This window comes from Antedon bifida, chromosome 1 (genome assembly GCF_963402885.1).
Source record: "Antedon bifida chromosome 1, ecAntBifi1.1, whole genome shotgun sequence".
NCBI classification, from domain to species: Eukaryota; Metazoa; Echinodermata; class Crinoidea; order Comatulida; family Antedonidae; genus Antedon; species Antedon bifida.
The window spans coordinates 31,911,249-31,938,967 of NC_136226.1; the positions used below are offsets into that span (position 1 = coordinate 31,911,249).

At 32.2% G+C, this 27,719-nt stretch overlaps 1 protein-coding gene across 1 annotated transcript; it reads right to left on the reverse strand.

Annotated features, from left to right (window-relative positions):
* Positions 1-600: 600 nt before the first annotated feature.
* Positions 601-27,415, reverse strand: LOC144850590 (uncharacterized). The gene is made up of 11 exons (XM_078707910.1): positions 27,278-27,415; positions 24,679-25,902; positions 19,147-20,739; positions 15,167-15,670; positions 14,784-14,866; positions 12,722-12,896; positions 6,987-7,092; positions 5,288-5,334; positions 3,721-4,549; positions 3,123-3,338; positions 601-2,513 (listed from the first exon to the last, which is right to left on the reverse strand). Exons 2-11 carry the CDS (start codon positions 25,889-25,891, stop codon positions 2,333-2,335), a joined length of 4,947 nt encoding a protein of 1,648 aa, XP_078564036.1. The 5' UTR covers positions 25,892-25,902; positions 27,278-27,415; the 3' UTR covers positions 601-2,332.
* Positions 27,416-27,719: the final 304 nt, after the last annotated feature.

The window sequence follows — 27,719 nt, forward strand, 5'->3', positions numbered from 1 at the left end:
TTAATGTAGGCCTACATGTAATGATGTAACATGTGTACATTAATGTAGGCCTACATGTAATGATGTAACATGTGTACATTAATGTAGGCCTACATGTAATGATGTAACATGTGTACAATGATGTACATGTAATTATGTAAACATGCACATTACGCAAACTATTGTATATAAAATTTAACAAGTGCAAAATCTGATTATTTTTATGGAAATATGAAATAAGTACCTGGTTTGTGTGTGAATAGCTGAACATGAATGTGTTTCACATGATCGTTGGGATATACATGAATACATTGTGCAAAATGCAGTACTACGTCAGTATCAATATATTAGACGTCACATTGTGTGATACCATATTTGGCAAATTAAATCATATTGTTTACTTTAAAATGGTAGAGCATTAGTATTTTATTTCAATCTACATAGTTACTGTATGTTCAAACACTACAGCCAACCCTTATTCAGGGAGCACCTCTATTCTGGGGACATCCCTATTAAGTGGATACTTAGTTGGATCCTAATTGCTACCACTACAATTGAGGTGTGGCTTTTGCAAAGCTATCACAATATTATGGGAAATAATCAACACTTCACACCACCATCTTTTAATATTCAAATATTTTATTTTCCATTACAGTTTTAAAATTCACCATATATAATATTGCACATACACCAAATAGTGACAAAAACAGACTATGCTGTAACACCAATATCACACACTTGTTAAATAAAAATAAATAATAACTTACACAAAGTTTGAAATTTCCATAAAGATAATGCAATTAATATTCAATTGTTTTAAAAATTTTGTGATTGTATAGTTTGAACGAATTTCCAAAAAAAATATGCACAAAACTAAAACAAAGATTTCCATTTAGTTTGTAAAATACAGATTATTATTTCAGATGTCATCTCAGGATGTTTACATTTACACATGAATAAAATGGATTAAAATGAAACATCTACTGTAGACATTTAAAAACACATTTTATGAATGTTCTATACCTTGTTTTAATATTTATCATTTTGTAATCAATAACAACTCTGTTTATTAAGTAAAAATTAAAAGTAAAACGTTATTTTCCAAATTAAACTTTAAATTTTTCCAGATTAGACCTATTATTTACTCACTAGGATTTTAAACTATACTATAATGATAGTAGTATGTAATTTATTAATTTATTTTTAAACTTTTATTATTATTAGTATTAATTTTTAAATTTTTATCATTAGGAACAAAATCAGAAGGTATACGATCCAAATAAACATTAACATATTTCATAAATATACTATTCTTTTTATATATAATGATTATTGAAGTATGGAAAGACTAAATGGCCGTTCCCTCTTCGTAAAGCTCTATAGAACTATGAATACCTCTTGCCATGTGTTGGTATAATAAATGATTATATTGATGTTAACACAAGATGGTACCAACTTAATTGATAGGGATATTAGAATAACATGACAACAATCAACCAGACATATGTATATGGTATTGACAATTATAAAGCTCTGTCTACACTATCAAACTAGTTTGACAAGAAATTGTGATATGAAAAAAATGGTATCAATATACGCAAATATGGTAGTGATATGACATCATCATGTCCATACATGGACACATCACATTTTTTTGGCACATAAAGCTTGATAGTTTAGACAGAGCTTAAGAAATATAACGACACTAGTTTCATAGTGTAGACAAGGCTTAAGAATTGTATAGTAAAGATTAAAGACATTACTTTACTGTTACAATGAATATTAAATATTATGAATTAAATATTAACATTAAAACACACAATATCTAATGTATATATATTATTACTGTTCTCCATCTTGTGTGAAAAATTGACAATAAAATATGTCATACCTCTATACTTGCATGAATGCATTTCAAAGATCACATTTTAAGCTCTTTCTTGCACCATATTAACTTGATAAAAATGTTTTTTCTCTAAACCTTCTTCAATATATTATACAACAACCATACAAAAGAACACAGTATAAGTTATTTTGGTATTTCATAGTTCTGTACATTATTATTATATTCTTTTCTTCTCAATTATATCTATAGATTCTAAAGACAATAATACACGTACAGTAATGGTTATTGCCTATTGTTATATGGTTGTCTTTACCTAAATGACCAGTAAGTCTAGAAATTCTTCGACACAAACAGTGCGTGGTAATTCTATATGAGAATTGATGATTTTGCATGGCCCTTATTTAACCGTTTCCATGTCGCCTTATCTCTGTGCATCATCATCGCAGTACATTATAATAAATAAAATATTATTATAATATTTATCACCTTTATTTGTTTTACAATCTTTTACAGTATTGGTTGGGTTTCCTCGACATGTGATCGATAGACTAACCCTGTTTCTTGACCTCTACCACACAGCAATAGCTCACTGTCAATGGTTTCCTTGAGTTGCAGCACCTCACCTTTTGAAAAGCTTAAGAAACCCTGTTGCATGGACACATTGTGGCACCTTGTTTTAACTAAAGTTCTATATGAAAAAAAAATCAATTTTGAAATAAATGCGTTTTATATCTATATATTTTCCCTGAAAGCCAAACGTAAAAGCAGTTTTGATACTTATGTAGTGTAAATGACCAAGTATAGTATAAAGCTTTGTCCACACTATCAAACTTTATGTGACAATAAAATGTGATGTGCCCATATATGGACATAATGATGTCATATCACTACCATATTTTGGCACATCACACTTTTTTTCCAAACTGTAAACAGAGTTTAAGGTGCCTGGTTATGAAGTATTGTATTTCTCAAACCAACTTAACATAAAAAGTGTGATGTGCCCAAATATGGCAGTGATATGTTTAAATATGGTAGTGATATGACATCATCATGTCCATATATGTGCACATCACATTTTGTTGTCACATAAAGTTTGATAGTGTAGACAGAGCTTAAGTCTAAGTGTGTACATATAGTATAAATTAGCAGGTGGGATTACAGTGTAATACTCAAGCAGTAATACTCTTATACAGTATGTCAATTCAAAAAGAATTGACAAACTGTTTTAAATCATTCCTTTTATCTACTTTCATAATAGAATTAACAAAGATAACAACCAAACTAATTTCTATCTTACTGTTTAGAATCAGATTGCGGTGTCCTCTGTCGTTTTGGTTCAGTTGACAAGGACAGTGTCTGTTCAAATGGCAGCAGAGATTCTTGTCTTGCTTCATCTGGTGAGATCACATCCAGCCTCGACTCTTTTTGTGGTCTGGTATTTCTCATATCTACCATTTGGAACTCTTTTGGAGTTTGTTTGGGAAGCAGCATATAATCAAATGCTTTAATGACACTATAGGGAATGAGAATAAGATTGAGTGGATTAAAAAAAAGTTTATAAAAACCAAAAAATGTCAAAACTCTTTGAATTAATAATTAGTACTGTTCATTAAAAGCATAAATGCAGACAGCAAAGGATGAGACAAATTATAATATTGACTAAAGCTCTCTCCACACTATTAAACTAGTTTGACAAAAAAAAGTGTGATATGCCCAAATGGTAGTGATATGCTTAAATATGGTATTGATATGACATCATCATGTCCATATATGGGCAATATAACATTTTTTTGTAATATAAAGTTTGATAGTGTAGACAGAGCTTAACACTTAAATGAGGCGAATCAAACCTAAAATGCTAGCAGTAAAACTACAATTGCATTATTACTACTCACTTTGTGCCAATACTATTCATCATAGAGGTTGATGCATAAGCCTCTTCAGCAGAGTATTCTGATTGGTTGTTTCTTTGTAATCCCTCTAAATTGTCTTTATCAGCACCAATGACAGGGTACCTTACATTTTGTTTATGCATATCTTCCCCATATAACTTCTTGCCAACAGCTCCAGTCATCCAACCTATTGACCACCCTCTGTTACTTCCCGCCTGTGTACTTACTCCCTCCTGTATTTGGTTTCTTTCAGTTTTTGGTATACTATCATGCTTTTCAGTATTAATTTGTGTCTGGAATGTTTTATCTTTTGCTGTTACTCTTACTGTTTTTCTTGAAGCATGGGTTAAACTTTGCGATACTTGATCACTTCTTTTTTCCAAACTTGCTTTATCTCTACCGACAATGGCAGTCTTTAAAAGTGCTTTTGATCGCCTCCAAGAGGCATCAGGTTTTTGCAATTCAGATTTAACTTCTATTGAGTCAACACCAGTTTTACCTGATTGTTCTTTAGGTACCCTGAGCGAACCAAGAATACTGGAAGGTTTTACCCAACTCTGCCACGAAGCAGGAGGCTCTTGACTTGTTTGTGAGTTGCGTCTGCCTAACCAGGGAAGCGACATGAATGCTTGAGAGTCTGCTGATGTGAATGACTCCTGTCTAGTTCTATAACTTTGCCTTTGTGTGTATTTCAATTCAAAGTCTAATGCTAGTTTAAAAGGAAGTAATGATAAGGGTTGTACCGCTACCATCAAATCATTGAAGAATTGGTTCGTACTTGTTGAGCACTGACTTAAGAATGCATTTTTCTCATAGTAAGTTCGCACAATATCTATATAATTAAGAGAAAAAAATACTGATAATACATATGTATATGTAATGTTAAAATAGCCAATTTTGCAATCAATGCAAAAAACATTTTGAAGACGATTTGTGAAAAAGTCTGGAAACAGAAATATTAATATCAGGAAGTTATCATAATGAAAATAATAATTGATACATTATATTTTGATCCACAATGCAAAATGTATGATTTAATATAGCATATTTATAATTACTCAACAAGGTTAACTATTAATTAATATAAAAAAATGTTCAGGAAATCAATTAATTATAATGGGATGTTATATATTGTGAATATGCTTTCATTAATATCAGGAAAATAATGAAAATCTCTATTTTGTACCTAAAACCACAGTGAAAAATACATTTTATCTTAAAGATGTATTGTTCCCCTAAAACACGAACAATGAAAGTTAATAAAATCAGACTTTAAATAGGCCATTTTGCAGTTTTAATAAAGTTATTCACTTCTGTAGAAAAAAAAACAAAACAAATAATTATTTCACTTATAAAAAGACAAATTAAACTGTTAATTTTAACCAATAACTCATTGTATTTTTTTGCTTTAAATTACATTTTTTCTGGTAAATAAATTTTTTTTTGGTCAAGGTGAATAACTATTATGTGACATTAAAATGAAATATTCAACAAAAAAATGTTTAAAATTATTTTCAGGAGGACAATATCTTTAAATTCTAGTTCCTATGTATATTGAGTCCCATCGTACCTGGATGCCGCCGTATATGGTTCAGCCAAACTTCTAAACACTTTGTGCTGCAAAATAAAAAAACAAACAAATTTGTGAATCTTTCAATTCAAACAGAACATACAAAAATAAATATAACAATTTTATTTGTTTTTATTAAGTTTGTGTTTGCTTTTGATTCGTTGGATGAGGTGACATGGAAAAAGAGAACTCTCATTTAGCTTTAGATGAGAAGATAATAAATGAGTTAATGAATAATCTCCCTTTCTGAACACTACTAATCAACTAAAATGAATAACTGTACGTGTAGAAGTCACCCAAACCATTATTATTAAAAATGTATTATTTTTCGATCTTTTCACCAAAATGTTGAACCCGAGTTAGTTTATCAAGTATTTCTCTATGTGTTCAATGTATCAGACACCGTGAAAAAAAATGTAATGATTAATCATAATAATTAGAAGTTAATAAAGATAAGTGAAATGAATGAAACTGCATGGTACTTGTTATGTATCCTAAGAAGTCTAAATAGAGTATGACCTGTTAGTTTTGACACAGTTGTTGTGTATGCTAAGGAGTCTACATAGAGTATTTACTATTACATTGTAGTAGTGGAGTTGTGGCTTGCTGGTAATGATGCTTGGCTACCACTCCAAGGGTCCTGGGTCAAGTCCCATCACATGTCAGGATTTTTTCTAAGGACAACATTACAACTCCACTCTCAAAGACTTGTAATAAGACTTTGTTTATGTAGATCATCTTGTGTATATGTTTGTCTTGTGAACCTCTGAGGGTCCCTAATGATCAGCAATTGCTACACTATCAAACTAGTTTGACGTGCCCAATGGTAGTGATATGCTTATATATGGTAGTGATATAACATCATCATGTCCATATATGGCCACATCACATTTTTTTTTGTCACATAAAGTTTGATAGTGTAGACAGAGCTTTAAGGTTGCTCAGTTTTCGTTATTTATGTGATTACATTAATTGTGCTTGTGATCCTGTTATATTGAAGTGTAGCAAGCAGAATGTGATTTTTAGTTTGAATGAGAACTTACCTCCCATGAAATAATGTTGTGACACTGATTAATAACGAAAATAAATAAATACACAAATTATAAATGTTTCAAAACAAAATAAAATCCAAATTGAAATAAAATCATCAGTGTTTATATTAATGGTTTGGTTTGAGAATGTTATGGTTTTTTTTGTAATATGTTCAAAAATAAATAAAAATGTATTTTGGTGTAAATGTATACTTTAAGTATTAATACATCAAATATGTGCATAATAAAGTCATCATCATCATTAGTTTGATAAACATGTGTTTTATTTAATAATAATAAATTAGGCTTGATAGAGCACATTATGCTATAAGCCCCAATGAGCTTTACATTAAAACAAAAATAGACAGAGAGAAATTAGTCTAAAGATAATATATTGATATATATAAGAATATACATTTAATAAAGGCAATTTATTGAAAAATGATAATGCTGTGGGTATCAGTAGCTGGATATCAATGGAGATACAAATACAGAAAAGCAAAAATAGGCTAAATCAAAATGTAAAACAGCCAAAAATAATATAATATACAGTATATAATAATGATATTAGATAGTAATGTTAGATGTAATACATATGTACATATGCTATAGGCAATAAGAGCAGCTGGCAGGCCTGTGCAAGGTTCAAAGTGTGTGAAATGCCTCACCTGAGAAGACCAAATATAAATGCATTAAACTTGAGCATGTCTGTTGACAGAGATTTCTGTTCTTGAATGAGGCAGACTAATTCATATAAGGATCTGGTACCTGGACCTAGGAAAAGAAAGCATTTATATCAGTAATCAATGTCTTTATGATTATAATTATTAATTCTGAATAATTAAGACACCATTTGTTCTAGTTAAAAGTCACCCTAATCATGATCATATGGCCAGATAGAAAAGACAATTAATTAGTTTTCCTCTCTTCCTCATCAAATTTTGAAGCCATTGAAGACCTCTTTATTACCGTATTAGCTCTGTCTACACTACCAAACTAGTTGACAAAAGTGTGATTTCCCCAAATAATATAGTAGTTTAATGCTCAAATATGGTTGTGAGATGACATCACTATGTCTATATATGGGCACATCACATTTGTTATCACATAAAGTTTTATTATTATCTATTTTAGATAGAGTTTAGCTATTTTAATTTTTTTCCTAAAAAAAGTATTGTTGAGGTGTGTAAACGGCTAGACACTATCATCCTCATATTTGATATGGCACAATAATTAATAGTAAATAGCATGGTAAATTTCAAAGCTTGGAAGTGAAACTAAGACAACTTTTGATTCATAGCCTAATTAATAGCAGGCCCGTAACCAGGGGGGGATCGGGGGGATCGTACGATCCCCCCCGCTGAACAGCGAGTTCCGCTTGGCCTCCCACTTTTTTTTTGCTGGGCATACTAACACAACACGACGATTGTTCACTACCTAGGCCTAGTCAAGCCTTAATAAATTTAATTAATATATATATATATATTTTAACTAAAATATAAAAACCTAACACTAAAATTTACAAGATAAGTTCTATTTGATAACTGCTGAACATCGTGGTTCTGGAGCTCTAGCGAGCTGTACACAGAGCATAGTTGTTTGCTGCTTGACATAACAGGGTATTCCCCTACACAGGTCTCCGCGTGCGTGTGACGTGCCCAGCCAGCTGCTTGATAGAGAAAGCATGCAGCTCACACGCAAGTGCAAGATTCAACGGTTGAGTTCATCTTAATTCCATGGTTTTTTACCTAAACACCACATGATGGTGAATATGCCTGTTAAAGTCTCAATGATACGATCCCTAATGTACCATGTTGTTGCTAGGAGGCTTGAAAGGAGGAGGGATCTAGCCTAATTTCGGTCGGCAAGAGAATGCCGTCCTCTGACAATATAAGGTCGGCAATTGAAATTTGTGGGCTGGAAATTACACCAACTTATAGTTCATAAACAAAAGAGAATAGCCGGAAATGCGTTTTGCGGCCATAGGCCTATAGAGAAAAAAAATTCGATTGTATGATTCCAGTGGCGGATCTAGTGGGGGTGTATGGGGCGTCCTCCCCCCCCCCCCCTATTTTTTAAAGATTTTTTTTTTTTTTTTAAATTAAATAGATTTTAAAAACACGTATCGTTTCGACGGTCATCAATCACCGATGGTTTGCACATTTTCATATTGAAAATAGTACGTCGGAGCACATCGTCAGCTTGATCGCATTCCACCAAGCATACGTCGACATCCTTTGTGTACTATCAATCTCTAGCGTCACAGTTAAGTGTAAAAGGAGCAAGTTGATAAAAGCCACGTGGTGAGCTTGGTCGCGTTCCACTAAGCAGGTCGGCATCCTTTGTGATCGTCACTCCCGTATTGTAGAATAGCGGTACCTCAGACGATCAATAGAGTTGATGAAGCCACATGGGGTCTGTTTCTGCTGCATAACGCAATTTAACCGGTTATTTTAAAATAGATTAAAAATAGATAACAATAACATGGTCAGTGCTACTATACTACGCGCCCATTTATTAAGTACAATAAAAACAAAGGCTAGGACTGTATAGTGCCTATGAAAATTATCCCGTTAGGGCTACATTTTATTTAAACGTATTACTATTAAAATATTAACAATGCTGCAGCATTTCATGACCCTTGTTGTTTTATTTGCTTTCCCGTCGATGATTCTCATAAACACATCGCGATGACATCATGACAAAAGAGGTGTTTTGTTTTTTTCAAATCACTAAATATAATGTAATCGAGCCGGACCGCTAATTTTTAAACGATCGTTTAAACCAGGTCGTTCAGTCGGAAAGCCGCGTTGGTAACGCATCACTGATTTCATTCATTGTGAGGGCGCGCTTCGTGGAAAATGTTGGAATTTTTGCTATTTTAGTACACTTAGAAAATGGTATAATTTTGATATTAAATGAAATCAATAAACGTATTTCAATAGTTGAACTATAAGCGTAAATAATGATAAAAACTGTGATCTAAATTCCACAGATTTTTTGTTTCAAGAAATATCATTATTTTATGTATAAACTTTTTTACTTTAATTTTTTTTTAAATGATGGTAAAAAATCATTAAATTTTATATTTTCTAGATAAGGTTTCAAAGCGAATTTAAAATCCTTTCAAGATAAACTATTAAGCTATCTATTAAAATAAAAATCTAATTTTAAGCTTTCTTGGGATGCAACTCCCACTAATCAAACCAAACCTACTACATTTCTGTTCTGTTTCGATCGAAAAATCGCCATTTTGAAACTTTGTTTACGTTTTACGAAGCTGGTACGAATCGTCCCGGACCGAATCGTGTCTGTGTTCAATACGGTTTTTATGTAGGCGTATTACGTCATAGGCCTAAGATTTCAATTTGCTCCCCGATTATTGTTCTATTTGGTTTCTGAGCTAGGAAAGGCTACCTACTATAATTACTTACTTGATTTCTAGCCTAGCTAGGCCTAAAAATAGTATTTTCTAGGCCTAGCTAGGCTGAGTAATTCTGATATAATACTAATATTAGATAGGTAGGCCTACCCTAGTGAGTGTTAATAATAGTAGCTGGGTATTCTATAGTCTAGGCTGGTGGTAGGTCTATCCCAGCTCTGCTCATATACCAAGCAAGAAGAAGCCTGAAGAAGCCTGAAGGAGAAACTAGGCCCAGAACAAATAAAAAACTGTTAAAAAAACAATAAATGGAAAAATAAAAATAAATAACCCATTTTCAATTTATATATGGGGAATGTTTTATAAAATCGGGCATGTTTGTTTCAGAGACTCAAACGTGTATTTTTATATGGTCATGTTTTTAAAAAAGATAATTATGGGCCCAGCTGAAACCAAGATATAAAAATATAAGTCCATCATTTACTTGTATATAAATATTACTTTATTAGATACAACTTGCATTTCACACAAGCAACCAATTTTTTTTTTACGTATACAGAATGTGAAAAAGCAGTTTTTAATACAAATATCTTTCAAACAATACTGATATAAATAGTAAATACTACTACTACTGTATATATTATTTAAATAGCAACTTGTTCATCAAACATAACAAACTAGCTAGGCCTTAGCCTTTATCATATTAACTTACGTGAGTCTTACGGTTGTACTGATTTTATGATTGTTTTATATGTTTATATTGTATGTATCTGTGTGACTCTGGTTAATAAAGTAAATCAATCAATCAATTGCAACTTAATTTATATCTTATCATTGACTGATCTGAAACGCTTCTAAAACTTGAATGCGCATGAATGTATATGTTATATTATTATTAGCGAATAAAATGAAAAACTATCAGCTGCAGCAATGATATTGAAATCGAGAAAACCATTACAGCTTCCACCGTCCAACCTCATATTGAAGAACGAGACAGAAAATCGTCGAGTCTTGATACCAACAAAAAACCTAAAATGAAAATGAATAGCTGAAATGTAATGAATGAAACTATTTAAATAATTGTCACTATGATATGAACAAAACATTGCATCGTTATACAGTATAATTATTCAACAACCTGAAAACATTTTCAGATATAGGCCTACCATGAAAAAGCAGCAAATACAAAATTTCCTTATGTCTGTTTATTGTAATAATTATTAATATTATAAATAAATTGTACCCCTCAGTTGTCAATAATTTTACTATAAATAAATATTTAACTATATAGAATAGGTAGGCCTATACCTGTATCAGGCTGCGATTTGCTTAATTATCTTTTTAAAACTTCCCAATGCATCTTCAATATAGAGTAGGATTGTAACGATACTTTAATAATACTAAATTGTAACTAAAGTATTTAAATTATTAACAGAACATGTTACTAGGCCTAGGCCGATATAATACGACAACGATCCACCAGGTCGTGCATATACTCACCTACAACAACCACAATCAACACACCATGCACCACACACGACGGAACTAGTGCCGCGAGACGTAACAATATATGACATGAGGACCTTTTTTAAAATGTTCGCTATAGGAAGCTTAAATAGGGTTTCAAGCCAATTTTAACGTAAAACAGACTATTGATACTTACTCTATCCATATACGTCGGTTTTTTGGTAATTCACTGTATGGGATGCAAATCCCACTAATGGAAAATTTGTAAACAAACACCTGTTAGAAAACTTCAGTTTTGACGGACGCACACGAACTTTGGAAAGAAATTGTCGCTGACAACAAATCCAACAAATTATTCAGAAAATTAGGTGACCTGCGACATCTTAAACATATAAGGAACTGATCTTACCATATATGGTTAATTTTTCGCCTACTAATGTTTATTAAACAGCTATTAAATGACGTATACTTTATGCTAATGTTTTCGCGCGAAACGTTGATGCTTCTGTGCCGAGAGAGGGCTTCTAAAATTTATGACGTCATGCGAAGTCGAAAATTCAGCGATAACGGTCATATTTCCCAACGCGGCTCTCCGACTGGTTGAATATGCCGTGATTTTAATTGTCAAAAACATGACCGTCGTCAGTAGATGGCTCGGAGTTTCGATAAATCTTGCGTCGCATGTGTTGCGTGGTGAAAACACTCTCAGCAAGTTTGCTTCATTAATATGCATGAGACTCTGTGACGTGACGGCCCGCTTTAACGTGACGTCATGTTACTGCTGCATGCGCGCGAAGAAGTAGTGACCGCGATCGACCCGGCGCGCGTGTAAGAAAATAATACCGGCCTAGGCTAGGACAAGTTTATAAAAGCTGAAAAACATCGTCGTGTTGTAAAAATTTAGATGTAGTACAGGCATTTGGCATTTGGTACCCTAGGTAAGTATCAGCTGCATGTTCCACATGTCGTAATTTGCGAGCTTTAGAGTGTTTGGTAAATGACATTATGAGATGTTTAAACGACTTACAATGCGCTAGAACGCCAAAATTTCCCGGGGCCGTCGGCCCCTGGACCCCGACCGGGGGCCCTTGGCGGCCCCCTGGCCCCCAGCCAATGTTTGCTCGCTTCGCTCGCAAAGCTACGCCACCCACATTTCAATATCCTGGATCCGCCCCTGAGTTCCACTAAAGAACTTAACGATCCACCCCGCCGTCAAACCTGGTTACGGCCCTGAATAGGTAATCAGCTGTACAGTATGTTGATGAATAAAGTTGAAAGTGTCAGGCTTATCCTCCGGTAAACTTCTATCACTTTCATAAAACATATACTAGTACTATACATTATAGAAGAAAAAACTACAGTATGTGAATTAGAATTGCCCCAAGTCTGTATTTATTGTCTCTTTTATGTTAGTCCACCAGTCAGCGTTTCGATTTTTTACGAGCTCAAGTAGTATACGTATGAAACGCCATATGTGCCAAAATATTTATCTCTTTACTAATATTAAGTCAATATTAAGTCTAGAACTTAAACTATATGTGAATGAATCGTTACCAAGTTCAGTAGTGGCTTCAACAACTTGCCAAATAGAGTTCTTAGCCCTGCCAATGATGTAATTCCTGATGTACGGCTTCATGCCATCCTTTAAGATGTTAGCGATGGCAGGACAGAGATGATCCAACACCAGAAGGCCAATCACTGGTGTTCTCAATGTATCCCCTAGAATTGACTGAAACAGATATCAATCAGATTTTGTTACTCTTTTATAATAACATTATTTTGTGTTATTTTATGAGATTGGCTGTAGCCACTAGTACGGTTGGTAAGGTTTCAACCTGACCAATTTTTTGCAGAGGCCTTTGACAACCCTGTGGCTTGAACAGAGATTGTTCCCTTTTCTTACTAAAACCGCACCTCATTTCTCACTGTAAATTTAACCAGCTTGAATGATTTGAATTGAACGATGTAATTTATCTATTTTAGGTATTTTTTACCAAGTACTCTGATAGAATTAGAAAAACATAAGAGGTTCAAGGAACAATATAAAATGCTACAGTAGTTTTTATCTTTTTTTTAATCTAATCATGCTCACTCCCCATCAAGTAATTTTAATGACAGCAAATTTAGACTTTATAATCACACATAATTGATGCTAAAATCTTAAAATTATTTTTCCAGGTCAGCTTAAAAATAGACTAATGAAGCAAATACTTGATAATTAAATAATGCATTCAAAATATTGCAAAGAACATGATCAGGTTCAAGGAAGAACATTAAAATGTTAATTGTATTATCTTTGCACCTCAATTAGGTAATGTCACTTAAACTTAATGCTGATTGATGGTGAGTTGGACTTGTTAAACCATGTATAATTGATGACAAACTCCTCTTTGAAGTATTTTGCCAGGTCAGCCTAAAAATAGATTACTGAGAATAAACATGCATGGAGGGACAATTTAGCAAGGACCTGGAAATTGAATCATAGGCAAATTGTTTGTTTTTGACGGGCCTTTTGTAAAAAAATTCTTAATCCAGCTTTTTTGGCTGCTACGGATTTTTATTTGCCTTAGTGAATTGTTTTTGATGTTTTTTTAAATTGAAATTTAATACCGAGATATTCTCTTCATATTCACCAATTAAAATTGACTTTGGAAATGTTATTAGTATTTTGACAAAGCATTCACAAAAAAAAAAAAGAAATTTTAATTAAACTTGGTTTTTCCAGATGTTGTAATAAAACAGCATTGATAAAATAATGTAGCTATTATAAAATCTTTAAAATTGTAAATAAGTGCGATGATTATCTTTTATGTAAATGTGTATGTATGAAGTAATAAATGTCATCTTGATTTTTTTATTTAATCTAAAAAATGGTCAGGTTTGTTAAACAAATAACATAGTTTAATGAATAAAACCACAACATCCTACACGTTTTATTGTTATTAATCAAAATCATACTTGAACTAATCAAATAATAATTATTAATATATGTGATCATTGTGCTGTACATCCCTATATCCAATCTAGCATAAATGTTAATTAACAAGGTCAATTTAGGGTCACACCAGAGTTTATCCAACCAACCAGTTTCCTTGTCTGTCAAGTTCAACCGTCAGTGAACACCAACCTGGGTAATATATAACACCTTAGATATAATGTTAATTTTTTAATTAATACTTTCATTATTGAGATATGACTAAGCTTAAGCTCTGTCTACACTATCAAACTAGTTTGACAAAAAAAGTGTGATGAGCCTAAATGTAGTAATGATATGCACAAATATGGTTTTGATATGACATCATCATGTCCATATATGGACATTATCTTTGTAGGAGACAAGTACTATTATTTCCAAGTGTTTTGTTGACAAATAAAGTTATCTTATTATATCTTTAACGATGTTGTTGTTTGTTTTGTTGCTTACCTTCTTGATGTTATTGTTAACTTTATCAAATTTGATTGATATATTAATAAAGAATTGAATTGGATATATCTTAATTCAGCATCATCAATGGATGGTTTACAGTTTTTCTTGTTCTGTTAAGGCTTTTTTTTTTTAATATAGTATCAATAATGGTCATTCATAAATCACTTGTAAATTACTCATATCCCTTACCTTATCCTGTGGTCCCATCTCTGAGGTCCTTGAAAAATGATTGAGAATAAGATCCACAGCGGAGCTAACAGCTGCAACTAAACCTACAAAGTGACGAAGATGAAGGTGCTACATGAGAAATGTTGAAATATCGTGAATACAGTTGCAATGTACTATCATAAAGATCTGTCTACACTATCCAACTAGTTGTGCCTAAATATGGTAGTGATATGCCCAAATATAGTAGCGATATGACATCATCATGTCTATATATGGCCACATCACTTTTTTTTGTCACATAAAGTTTGATAGTGTAGACAGAGCTTAATAGACGTAATGAAGTTATGGCTACGAATGAATATAAATAAAGTTTGTTCAAAATTTATGTTTAGAAAGACATTTACCTTTCATAACCACCATGTCAACGTTCATTGGCTGTTTTCTGGGTCTTGGTGAAACAGTAATGTCTTGTGGCGGAAGCTCTTGTGACTGAAGATTCTGCCAATCATCAAATCCATCATCATTCCTAGCATCTCCCAATGGCAGACTTCTTGTAACACCTTTCATAGTGGTGCTGTCATCTCTTTTCTTTGTTGAACCCCCTCTAGTGATATCTATTTTGTCGTCAACAACACTTCTACCAATATTTCTTTTATCTCTTGTGCCAACTTTACCAACGTCTCTTTCTATAATATTCTTTATCTTCTCTTTTCCTTTCGGAGATTTCCAATCTGCCATTCTGTTTACGATTGGTGACCGTTTTTTAACGTTGGTTTGTGATTGGTTAGTATATATATCTTGACGGTTCTTGTACCAGTTGAGGACCGCGGGTAGCGTGTGGTAGCCATGGCTCATGTAGGTTGGCTCATAATATCCTCGGCTCTTCTTCTTATGTAGATCCTTTTGAACTATAATAAAAATAGGTAGAGTTACAATTTTAGGAAAAGAATCCGTTTTTAAATGTGTGAATGTAACAGAAGAAACTGAATCATGGAATTAGTTTTTAAAACATTCAGGATGATCGAACAAATTACTAATGAAAAAAAAAAGGAATATAAAGAAGGAAATACATTTCAGTCAACAAACTACATTAAATCCATTTATTATGATTAATATTAAAGATGCATTGAAGTAGCTTGAGCAAAAAAAAAACACATCTAATTAAATTTGGCAGAAATAGCTTCCAGTGAATACTGTCATTTCTATTCTTATATTTTTGTTCTCAATTTGAAATATTAATAAAATTTTAATTTTTTTTTCATTGAAGGAGTCAATGCATCTTTAACACAATTGATTATTTTTAATAACATCACAGTATATCGCAGTATAGCATGAAACAGTCACAACTATAAAATATCAAGTCAAGAATAATAATTATATTCATTTTATTTTAAAACGATATAAATGTAGTATAAAGCTCTGTCTACACTATCAAACTTTATGTGACAAAAAAATGTGATGTGCTCATAATGGACATGATGATATCATATCACTACCATATTTGGACACATCACTACCATATTTGGAAACATCACTATCATATTTAGGCACATCACACTTTTTTTTGTCAAACTAGTTTGATAGTGTAGACATCAGAGCTTAAGGTATCAAAGTTCACAGTATGTGCATAAGATTAAACAAACATTAAACATAGGAAATCCCAACAAAGTACATTAAGCATTTCCTTTGGTTTAATGTTGGTGTATCTCTTTTTTCTATCATAAAATCATAATAAAAACGGGCGTTGTGGTTTCTGCAAAAACATTATGAGTTTGGGAAATTGTTTTTGGATGTTACTGATAAAATGCCAGGATGTACAGTAGATACTATCATAATTATTATTTTGGTGATCATGACCTTATCTAAATGAAAATTATAATCAATGTGCACATTGATTATGTTATAGACATGTTAATGTTTTTAGTAATTTTACTAATTGACTAGAAAACTTTTTAGGCACTATAATTTATATACGAAGAGAGAATTTGTTTTGCACTACTATCTCGCATACTAAATTATTGGGGCCTATAGTAAGTGCTACAAATACTTAGCGTATTGGAGGGAGGCTTTTATCTCTCAGCACTAGAAGTACTTAGCATATTAGAGTGAGGCGCCTATTTGTAAGCGTTACAAGTACTTGGATTGAAGCGCCTCATATAAGGACTACAAACAAAGTACTTTATAGCGTATTAGATTAAGGCGCCTACTTAAGTACTTGCATATTGGAGTTAGGCGTCTATCTGTAATCATGCATAATATTCAATTGTATATTAATATTGTACTTAGCCGTTAATACCCATTTTAACCTAGTTAGGATCTGAACCAGCCTCAATTACTCATATCCTATGCATTAACATTGCTACTGTAATAAATGTCTGTATTCTATGATTGATATTATCAACAGATGTAAGAATTAACTATTAGTCAATTCCCAGTAGGCGTAATATTTTACTGGGGTTCAAAACGGCCTCTGCAAGCACCCTCTACCTACAGGTCAGACTTTTCGAGACAACCCTTATTGGGTTGGATGTTTAGCCAATCAAGGGGCTGTACGGTACTCACTGGTTCTACAATATTTGACCTTATATGTGTCAAAAATGGTGCAGAGAAATTTAATTTCCACCGGATAAAAAAATTAATATTGTATATGATTAAATAAATGAATATTATTAAAAGAAATATGTGAATGATGAGCAATATATCAGTAAAGAGTGAAACTTAGAAGTATGGCTACACTACTATAATTTAAAATAAAGAACAAATACATATTTCCAAAAGGGCGATTTAACGAGAGAATCATAATTACCAGAAGGGATATAACAAATCTTGAGAATTTCGATGCTAAATATTTATTTAAATTTTTAAAAGCAGCAGAAGAAAACAAAACTATGTTATGAAGGTTAATCATAAGTATTATAATGTCACCGACTGACAGCTGTATCGAGCTCATCCCTGATCCCTTAATTCTTAGAAAAAAGAATATTACAAAACAGCCTATTTGAAATCCTGAGGGAGAATCTGCATAATGAACAGGAAAGTGACGCAAACGTGGCTCATCCTACGCTAACCAGTGTACAGTGGCGATAACATACAAGGACACCAAATAAGAACAGAAAAAACATTGCCATTGATTGAAATGACTGTAATTCAGACTTTAGAATTGAAGACAGAAGATTGTGGTTGTAATCAAAATGAAAGAAAAAAAACAAATATTCCAAACATGGTCGGTATTTTGTTAATTAATTATGTATGGAAATATCTAAATATGGAAAAAACAAACATTGTTTTCATGTGAAATGTAACATTTAACAATTACAAAATAAAATTTCTGCTTCACACTTTTTTAAAGATATGAAACATCAATATAGTATAATGACTAAAAAAGAAAGTTATAATCTATAGTTTTTTTCTGATAATTCTGTTCTGTTTTCTTACTTTTGTTAAAAATATGATTTAAAAAAAAAATCAATAATAAAAAAAAGTTTTTGTTGAAATCTGTACAAACTAAAATTCATCATAATTAATAAAGCCACAAGATGAGTCTAAGCAGAAAAACCCACAAAGTGACATCCTGTATTGTGGTGAGAAATGACAACATGTCATATTTTTAATTGTGTTTGGATTAAAAAAAGATCAACTGTCGGCCAGTTGTTGTTGGTAATAAATGTGATGAAGAATGGAGGCTTTAGGTAAAGAATGAATAAACCCACAGAAAGATCTATAACAAATGCGAGCATAAATTAATGAAAGATGAATGTATAAACTCACAGAATGATCTATACATAATGCGCGCATGGATTAATTAAAGGTAATCAATTAATAGTATTTATAAATTGAAAGTTGTCTGTTAATATGATATCCATTGAATGAACCAATGGAGTCTTTTATGATATTTAAAATTCAAATTTTGTGGAATTCATGGCTACATAATGCTATATATGTGTTACTTTAGTATGTGAGACAAATGACAAATTTACAATCAAGCTAAGATTTCAATGCTCAAGATATTTAAATGACACAATATAATTTTACGAGTGTACTACAACAGAAAATTAGTTTTAGAATGTCTGTCATGCCTTGCTTATATTAAAAATAAAACACAGACAACACATCAGTTGGGAATGTAGCAGGCCTAACAGGCAACATACATCATACGACGACCAGATGTTCTACTGTGATCTAAAGTACATTATAACATTCAAACAAAATACCATGGCTATATGTAAAAGTAGAAAGCATGCTTAGAATGTTAAAACAAAAACCAAATAATACCACCATCAATTATTATTATCATCTTATTCATGCAGAACCAAAATGTACAGTAAACATCCCGAAAACCATGCATATTAGTTAACTGTAAAAAGACTTGACAAAAAGGGCAAACCTTTTCTCCAACGATGTTCCTCGTCTACAACATGTATAGGTTTCAGCGGTTGATGTTCTATGTACTGAACAGCGTCTTCTAGATGATGATTATAAGATGTGTAGATTGTAGATCTATTTGTATGATAGTTAACATCATTTACTTCCTTTTGTTTTGCAACAGGAACCGACGTTGAAACTTTAGACGTTGTTCGTTTCAATCGTCTCAGTTCCAAGTCAAGTGCTTGCTCTTTCAGTTTTTCAAGCAAATCGTGAATCAATCTCGGATTTTTCTTACTTGATCTCGTCTCGGATTCAGGAATTACAGATGATTTCTGAGCTGGTGAGATCGATTTACTCGGTGTAAAATTCTTCAACCAAGTTTTGTCTTTTACAGGATCTTGTAAATTATGTTGAAGGAATCCAGCTTCAGATATCTTTCTCATTGGTCTGTAGGAAATATAATCCTGTTGAATGTCACTTGTGATCGAATTTGTTGCATCGCTGGTTTTTGTTGCAACTGGAATTTCCTTTAACGAATTAGAAGCACTTGAAGAATGTTTACTAATTCCTGACAAAGATGACACAGATGACGAAATATCCGATAAGTCTTCTGATGTGTCTCCTCTTGAATTTAAGCGTTTGGAATGGCCGTATGATAATTTGGTTGGGGTTCCTTGTCCTGATGGAAGAGACAGGTAGAAACTTTCATGATCAGCACTAGATTCTGCATTCAACTCTGATGGAGATGACAGTGTCGTAGAAGAACTTCTTGAAGGAACCTGTACTGGTTCAAAAGTCTCACTATCTGCATAATCTGGTAGAGGTTCTAATGGTAAAAAGGTCTCCTCTGCATCTAAATAATCAAATGTATTCCAGGAGTTTGTTTGCCTGTTTTCTGATTTGTCAATGTTTCTATTGTATGTGTTATTACTCGGCCACGTTTTAGTAGGACTGATAAATTCCTGCAAACCAAAGTCATTCACATCAGACAGAGGCGACCTTACAATAATCTCATCTTTACTGTTTTTATTAAGCATATGCTTACTGAGGGAATTTCCATTTCTGTCAAAAAAAGATTCATACAGCTCGGTGAATGTTTGCTGTTGTGTTGATGCATCCATGCAGAAAGGTACTGTTAACACAGACTCCAGACTAAACTCCTCGTAATTCATGTTAGGCATAGGCTCTATTGCACCCTTATTGTCAGAATTATCAGAGTCAAAATCTACTTCGATGTCACTTTCTGTAATAATATCAGTATTTTCTTCAATTTTGGAATTAAGCGCTGACTTAATGTCTTCTTTAGTGTTCACATTCGCGTTAATATCTGCATTGTCGTCAATGATAATGAAATGTTTGTTTTTGGACGTCAATATAGTCGGCGACTCACTGATCCCATCTGGCGCTTCTCTATCGAGTAACTCTAATGGAATGTTGCTATTCTGTAAATGTACACTAGCAGTCAATATTGGAACGTTTCTACAATCTCTTTTCAAGTAAAATGGTAAGGAGGACGACGACGGAGAAGGAGATGTACACGTATCCATTGGGGTAGATACTTCCCATTGTGTTTGTTTCGGTGTCGGTGCCGATTGTGTTTTCCGTGATGAAGCTACAAATGGAAATGTGTTAAAACAAGTTGTAATGAATGAAGCATCATTGTTTAATGGATGGAGCAAACAAAAAATGATGAAATAAATCAAGGCACCTTTCCCAATAATATTTGAAATTAATCAGACGGAGAAAAAAAGTTAAATTTTTGAAAAAGCAAGTAAACTATAAGTATAAAAGTCTAGAAAGAACTGAAATAGTAAGAATAGACATTTATAATCAGCAATAATATAAACCAACAAAATAAAATTCTACTAAATTAAACTACTCACTACAGCTATTTAGCAAAATAAAAAATAAAACAAGAACAGAGTCTCATCATACTGTAGTTACACATTTTCTCTTAGAGAATTAAACACAATTCTTTACTGTATGAAAAAACATCTACACATTAACATAAATTTACAGTCACAAATTATACATTGGTTAAAAATCACAAAATAGACTGTACTTCTTTACATGTTGTCTTTTTTCTGATGCATAAATTTTGAATTAGATAGAAAATAACATTTTTGGGAATTGCAGCATTCGAAAAAAACACAAAATACATGTGATGTCAGTTTTCAAATGCCATAAATTGTCAAAAACAGATGAGAAATAAAATAATGTACTTTCATTTCATAAATACGAGAAATAAAACTTTCGTTTTGTAAACTTATCTTAAAAACTAAAATGTGTTTTAAATAAAAGTTAGGCTTACTATCAATAAGAATATCTTGAACAATTGAAAAGTTACTCTATCGCATCTCTAAATATAAAAACTCAGAATAAATAAAATGTTGATTATCAAATAATCTAATGCCGTGGAACAAATTGAATCCAAAACTGCCTTGTAATACCAATTAAGAAAAAAAAATAGATGACTAGTAGAATATTTACAAGTGCTTATTAAACATGTGAATCTTAAAATTGAGATAATTAAACATTATAATGTCAGCCATGACTCTAGTAATGGTTTAGAATGGTTTACTGGGTCTTTACAATTCATTCACCCATCATGCAATATTTCCAACCTCGGATCTTTATCTTGTTCATTATTAGATTAAAAATGTTGATTTAATGTCATAAAATTGAGAAAAACAAGGCAATCATAATTTTAGAAGAATTATGTAAAACATTAAATAGAAAGATACTAATGAAATAGAAAGTTACTAATGAAAAAACCATGAACTTGAAAAGGTTTTACAAAAACCGCAATTTTAGAATATTCTAAAAGCGACGATTTTATACATTTTTTTTCTTAACAGTTTTTGCATCCTTTTCAAAGCTATTATCATTTTGTGGTAACTGCATTTATGATTAAAAATGTTCATCTGGTTTTGGATATCCATGAGTTAGTAGTTCTTTTTGCATTTATAATACTATTTGCCCTGCCAAAATAGTCTCATTGTATCTCGTACCATATGCATTAATTATCTATCTAAGCACTCACAGCATTAGCATAAACCAACTGATGCTGATCAGTATATGCTCACTATTACTGGCTGAATTGCAAATACATGCGGCACTGAATCACACTATAAATCTAACTACGCTGTAAAAATAGCTGATCTTTGATAAACCTGAAAGGCATCTACTTAACTATTTGGAAAAGATTGTTTATCAGCAATTTAACTACATGCCCCGATATGCCTAGTAATTTAATGGAAGACCAAGATCAACATTGACACTAAATACAAGGATGATTACCTACCAAAATAATCCTCCTTTTTTGAAAAATTAATCTTGTGTAACAACAGTAACCATGATAATTGTTGCTTCAATAAAACTTGGAATTTAAGTACCACTCCACTCCACCACTTATGAATTGATAAAATATTAAATAAATATTAAATGTTTATGATTAATTATTAACTTTTATTTTTTAAACAATATTTTTTACACGCTACAACAGGTTCAAAGCTCAGTCTAAATGGGATGTTGTGTAAAAATTATTTTAAAATTTAAAATGTTTGTTTGTTGGGATACTGTTTCTGTCTGAAAAAAATGAATTGGTACATAAATATTTATTTTTAAAAAATGCCACTCGACTTTTTGACATAACAGTTAATTATTGTTCTTTCTTCCTTAAATGATGCTTTTTTATTGATAATCTATTTAATTAATAATTTAAGAAATATAAACGTGCGCGTAAAAATGAATTGGCGTGTGTAGTAAAATTAATTAAAATAATAATTCTTAATATTAATCATACATGACAACGGTACTCATGAAAATACTGAATCCAATCTAGTGTAACCACTAAATACAATGTAACACAGAAACAACCCCGTTCATATCAAACTTAGGGCGAAATAAATTTACTAGATTAGCGAGATGATGTCGCCATACTTCGATGTGAATGAATTATTATGGCGAGTTGAACATATTTCCTCATATGTACTTACTTAACTTAAAACTAAGTCAAGGGTATTGTAATCAAATTATGAAAATTCATTTAATGATTCCAGTTGTTTAAAAACAATGCACAGATGTCTACAGTATGAGGAAATGACTAGTATTAGTATTTACAGTAAGCATTTATTACTTCAGTATGTGTACTCACAATCTGTGTAAACAGTCAAATGGTTTTATTAATATTAAAGCAAACATAGTAAAACTAAAACATTAAAGGCATAACATTAAAAAAATGTCCTTTTAACAATTCTAGAGACCAGTCTTCATGTTGCGATTGATGTGCCCACATATGTACATGATGATGTCATATAACTACCATATTTTGGCATATCACTACCATATTTGGCAACATCACACTTTTTTTGTCAAACTACTGTAGTTTGATAGTGTAGACAGAGCTTAAGACTAAGAGTGTTTTCAATGGTATTTATTAAAGTAATATACAGTAGATGGCAAATAACATTGTAGACCTCATTTAAAAAAAAAATAAACAGTTAATTTCTAAGATCAATCTTAATGTATTAAAGAAAGGCATTTTACTCTAAAACGTTAAAACATTTTAATTAAAAATGGCAAGATTTTTAAACACTTTGTCTTATATAATTGAAAATTATGTGAATAAATGAAGTACAGTTATCACCCAAACAGTATTAACATTTTTACAGTTGATCACTTATTTATTCTCTAGTGTTTTGCAATGACACGCTCGCTCTGTAGAAAAACGGCTTCATTTCTCAGTATCAGTCATGAGAATATAATGATTGATTGGCTAAGGGAAATTGACATAACGAAGCAAAGAATTGCATTTAAAGTTGGAAATAAATTTATAAATGATGCTCTTCTAGAAAGGAAGAAATTAAATTCAAAATGACATAATTAGCATATTAAATTAGTGATTTTAAAATGTAGGTAATGATAATTTATCAGTGACTTTAGACCACATGTGTCTTGATCAGAAGGTGTATTTATTAAATGTTAAACATTGACATCATTTCATTATTGCATTACTATACTTATGAACATTTATGAATATTATTTTTTTAAACAAAGTCAAATTTATTGATGCAACAACAGAAAAATTGACTTTTGAATGGGATTTCTGAAAGAATTAAGCCGAGTGCAATTATTTTACAGTTCATGAACAAACACATTTGAACTGATTTCTATTTTGGCAGGAAATGTGGTTAAAATCAATAACTGATGCTGGCTATAATTTCATTACAACTGTTGAAAAATAAAAGAATTATTGGACAAAATTATGGAGGATTATTTTATTTTTTCCTGATAAAAAATGTCTGTATAAACATTTATTCAGTTAAAACATGATTGTAACAATTATTTGTATCAACATTCTTGATATTCTCACACATACAAACACTACACAATACAGTATATACACAAAAAGCCAAAAGAAAAAGAAAGCAGACAAAATAGGAAATAATGTATTGGCTCATTAAACTAAAATGAATGTGCAAAAGATCATTAATTTCATGAACATAGCTGTGTAATAATAATTTTTACCTTGAAAATGATAATAACTTACTTGAATGTCCTTCTTCTAGGGTGTTAAGGTTATTCTGAAACTGGAAATCTTCAAATGTTTTGCTCTTTTTATCTTCTGGGGTCTTCAGGGGTCGGGAGGCCGGCCTACGAATATGTCGCAGTTGAATTGGCAAGGATTTAGGCCGGGAAATGTTATTCGTTCTTCGTACCCGTCGTTGAACAATTCCATTCTCCATTTCAGAATCACTCTTCTTTTGCATTAACTCTGTCCAGTGTGTACCTATAATATCATTTGTTTCTTGAATATTCAAAAAGTTTTCATTTTTAGGGCTTGGGGTGGCTTTTTTTTGTAAAATATCAGCAAAAGTTGTGACAGATTCATAGTTTTCTGTTCCAAACTTTTTCCAAGTTAACTTTATAGAAGAATTTGTCAACGGTGATTGTTTTGAAAGTGTAGTCAAGATAGTCTTTTCACTTGTTGCATTAGTTGGATGTTTATCTGGAGAGATGTTTGCTTTCCGTAAAGCAACTCTTTGGAGTTTAGGTGAGGTTCTGTTTAACATATCAAGTGTAGATTCTCGAGGTTTATTACAGACGTCTGTGTCAATTGGTTCTTCTTGGGCGATCTCAAAAGCTTTGTACAACGTTGAATAACTTTCTGGACTTTGAGAGACGGCAGACACCTTGACAGAATCAGATTCTGTAGTCTCTTGCATACTGTTTGTACCATCTGACATCAATTGTCTTTTTTCTTCAGAGTTCCTATCAAAAACGTCTTCATTTTTTGATATCTCCTTCTTACTTTCTTCAACACTTTCAACATCAGTATCTGGACAAGAGTTAAGTCCTGATAACCGACTTATAGGAGAATCATCTGGTTCTGTCTGCACTACTTCCACGGCATCAACAAAGTGTTCATTATTAAGACTATCAAGACTCATACTAGAGATGCCATGCTGCAGACATTCTAGTGGTTTTGTAAGATCCAAGAGGTCATTGTTCATTTCCATATTCAATATTGGAGGAGATATAAATGTGTCAGTGTTACTGATTCCACTCAGAGGTGCCATTGTGGTCGATTCGTCCTCTGGGAAGGCGGCTTCTAGCAGTTGGGACAATGTCGCATTCTCATTATTATCCACCGACGATCCACTTGTGAGATCCATAGCAACTGGTGATGTCTTGTTGGTCATCAGCGATGACCAGTGGAAAGGCCACACCAGACCTCCCTGTGGCATTGTGACTGCCAACATCTAAAACTCAACTGAAAGATTAAAAAAATAAATTTGTTAAAATAACAATCATCTTGTGTGCACATATTAGTTTGATACTTTATGCACTGCTCTGTCTACACTTATAAAACTAGTTTGTGCCCAAATATGATAGTGATATGACATCATCATGCCCATATATGGGCACATGACATTTTTTTGTCACAAAAATGTTGATAGTGTAGACAAGGCTTTATATAACATTAATATTCTCTTGTAATGTTTCTAGTGCAATTTGGGAATGGTTTATTTGTACCTGATGTTATTAACAATATCATCAAATTCACTGACGCAATTTGGTTACGTTTTTGTCAATGAAAAGTTGAATAATAAAACCACCAAAAGCAACTAATGTATCTTAATACTAAAAATAATAATACTAAATATGTACTATCTAATTAAAATAAACAAACACAATCAATAATGCATTTAAATTTCATTCCACTAATCTTTCTGTGTACACAGTAGTCGGTACTAAAATATTTACTGTACAGTACACACTTCAACCAACAACAATGTTATGTGTGTATTATGTATATTATATGTATTATAAAGTAGAAAATGGATTACACGATTAAATTGAACTTAAAAATGAAATACAATTCTTACCTAAATAATCATCCTAAAGCATGTACAATCAAAACTACAGTATGTTGTGAAAGCTGCACGATTACAAATACAGGTTTCATTGCTAATGCTTAAGTGGCCTGACTCAATTACCAAGGAAATCACATGACAACCAATAAGAATGCATATTACTTCCCATTATCATATTCAAATATCTGTCGCAGTTTTTCAGTGCAGAAATAATGAGCTTATGCACATATTACATTCTTTATTATGAATATTCATTGCGGAGATTTAACTTTTTATAGCAGACATTTATCGAATTGTAAAATCAATTTTTTTTAATTCTTCTAATCTAATTTAAATCTTCAATCAATAAAATAAACACTTTTTATCATTAAAAAATACCTTGCAATGTTGTTACAAATTGCGTACATAATTTATTTGATTTGACTAGGCCTACACATGCATGGCAGTGTTACCTGGTATGTAAATGATAGATCTAGCCTAGTTTTATACTACTTTATATAGGGACAGGCCGAGGCCAGCTAGGGAATGAGAGCCAAGCCTAGCAGCTCGATAGAGGGCAGCGCCCAGCCGGGATGTATGCCTAATTCAACCAAGTAGAACAGTCTTTCTAGACTATCTAGGGCCTGCCGTCTAGGCGCGGCTAGCCAGTCTGTTGGGGATGGGCTAGAGGCCTACGTAACTCAGCTGTACTTACTTACTACCTAGAGGCCTAGCCTAGTACGTAGGGGCCTGGGCTGGCTTTATAGTATTTAATATATAAAAACAACTCACTATTACATGGTTCAACATATTAAATGACAATAGAAAGCAGGAATAGGCCTACATTATAAGATACACATCCATCATATTCAAATCATAAAAGTAGGGTTTTTTGTGTGTGTGGCGGCGATGACTATTTGAGGTATATTCAGAGCGTCATTCTGACGACTGGAGCATTCTCTACTTCTCTACGGAGCGCCATTTATGCCTTTATTAACTTCAATAATAGAAATAGTACTACGGTAACTGCTCAAGTGGACAATTTAGCACCAGGGTAGCACAGTGATATAAACTAGAAATAAAAGTCACTACTTTTAATATCGTTTCGTATATACCCATATCACAAACTGACAAACAGAAACATCTCGGCATTCACATTGATTCAAATTTATCTTTTTCTTTTCATGTAAATAAACTCTGTTCCAAACTGGGTCCATCTCCATCTTATCGCGTG

Bases quoted from the DNA above. Each gene is read 5' to 3' on its own strand.
- LOC144850590 (XM_078707910.1), bottom strand. From the start codon at position 25,891: ATGTTGGCAGTCACAATGCCACAGGGAGGTCTGGTGTGGCCTTTCCAC. The intron at 14,867-15,166 runs GTAAATGTCTTT...GTCACTTTGTAG, and splicing joins TGACATGGTGGTTATGAAAG to GTTTAGTTGCAGCTGTTAGC. The intron at 4,550-5,287 runs GTACGATGGGAC...TTAATTATATAG, and splicing joins CCATATACGGCGGCATCCAG to ATATTGTGCGAACTTACTAT.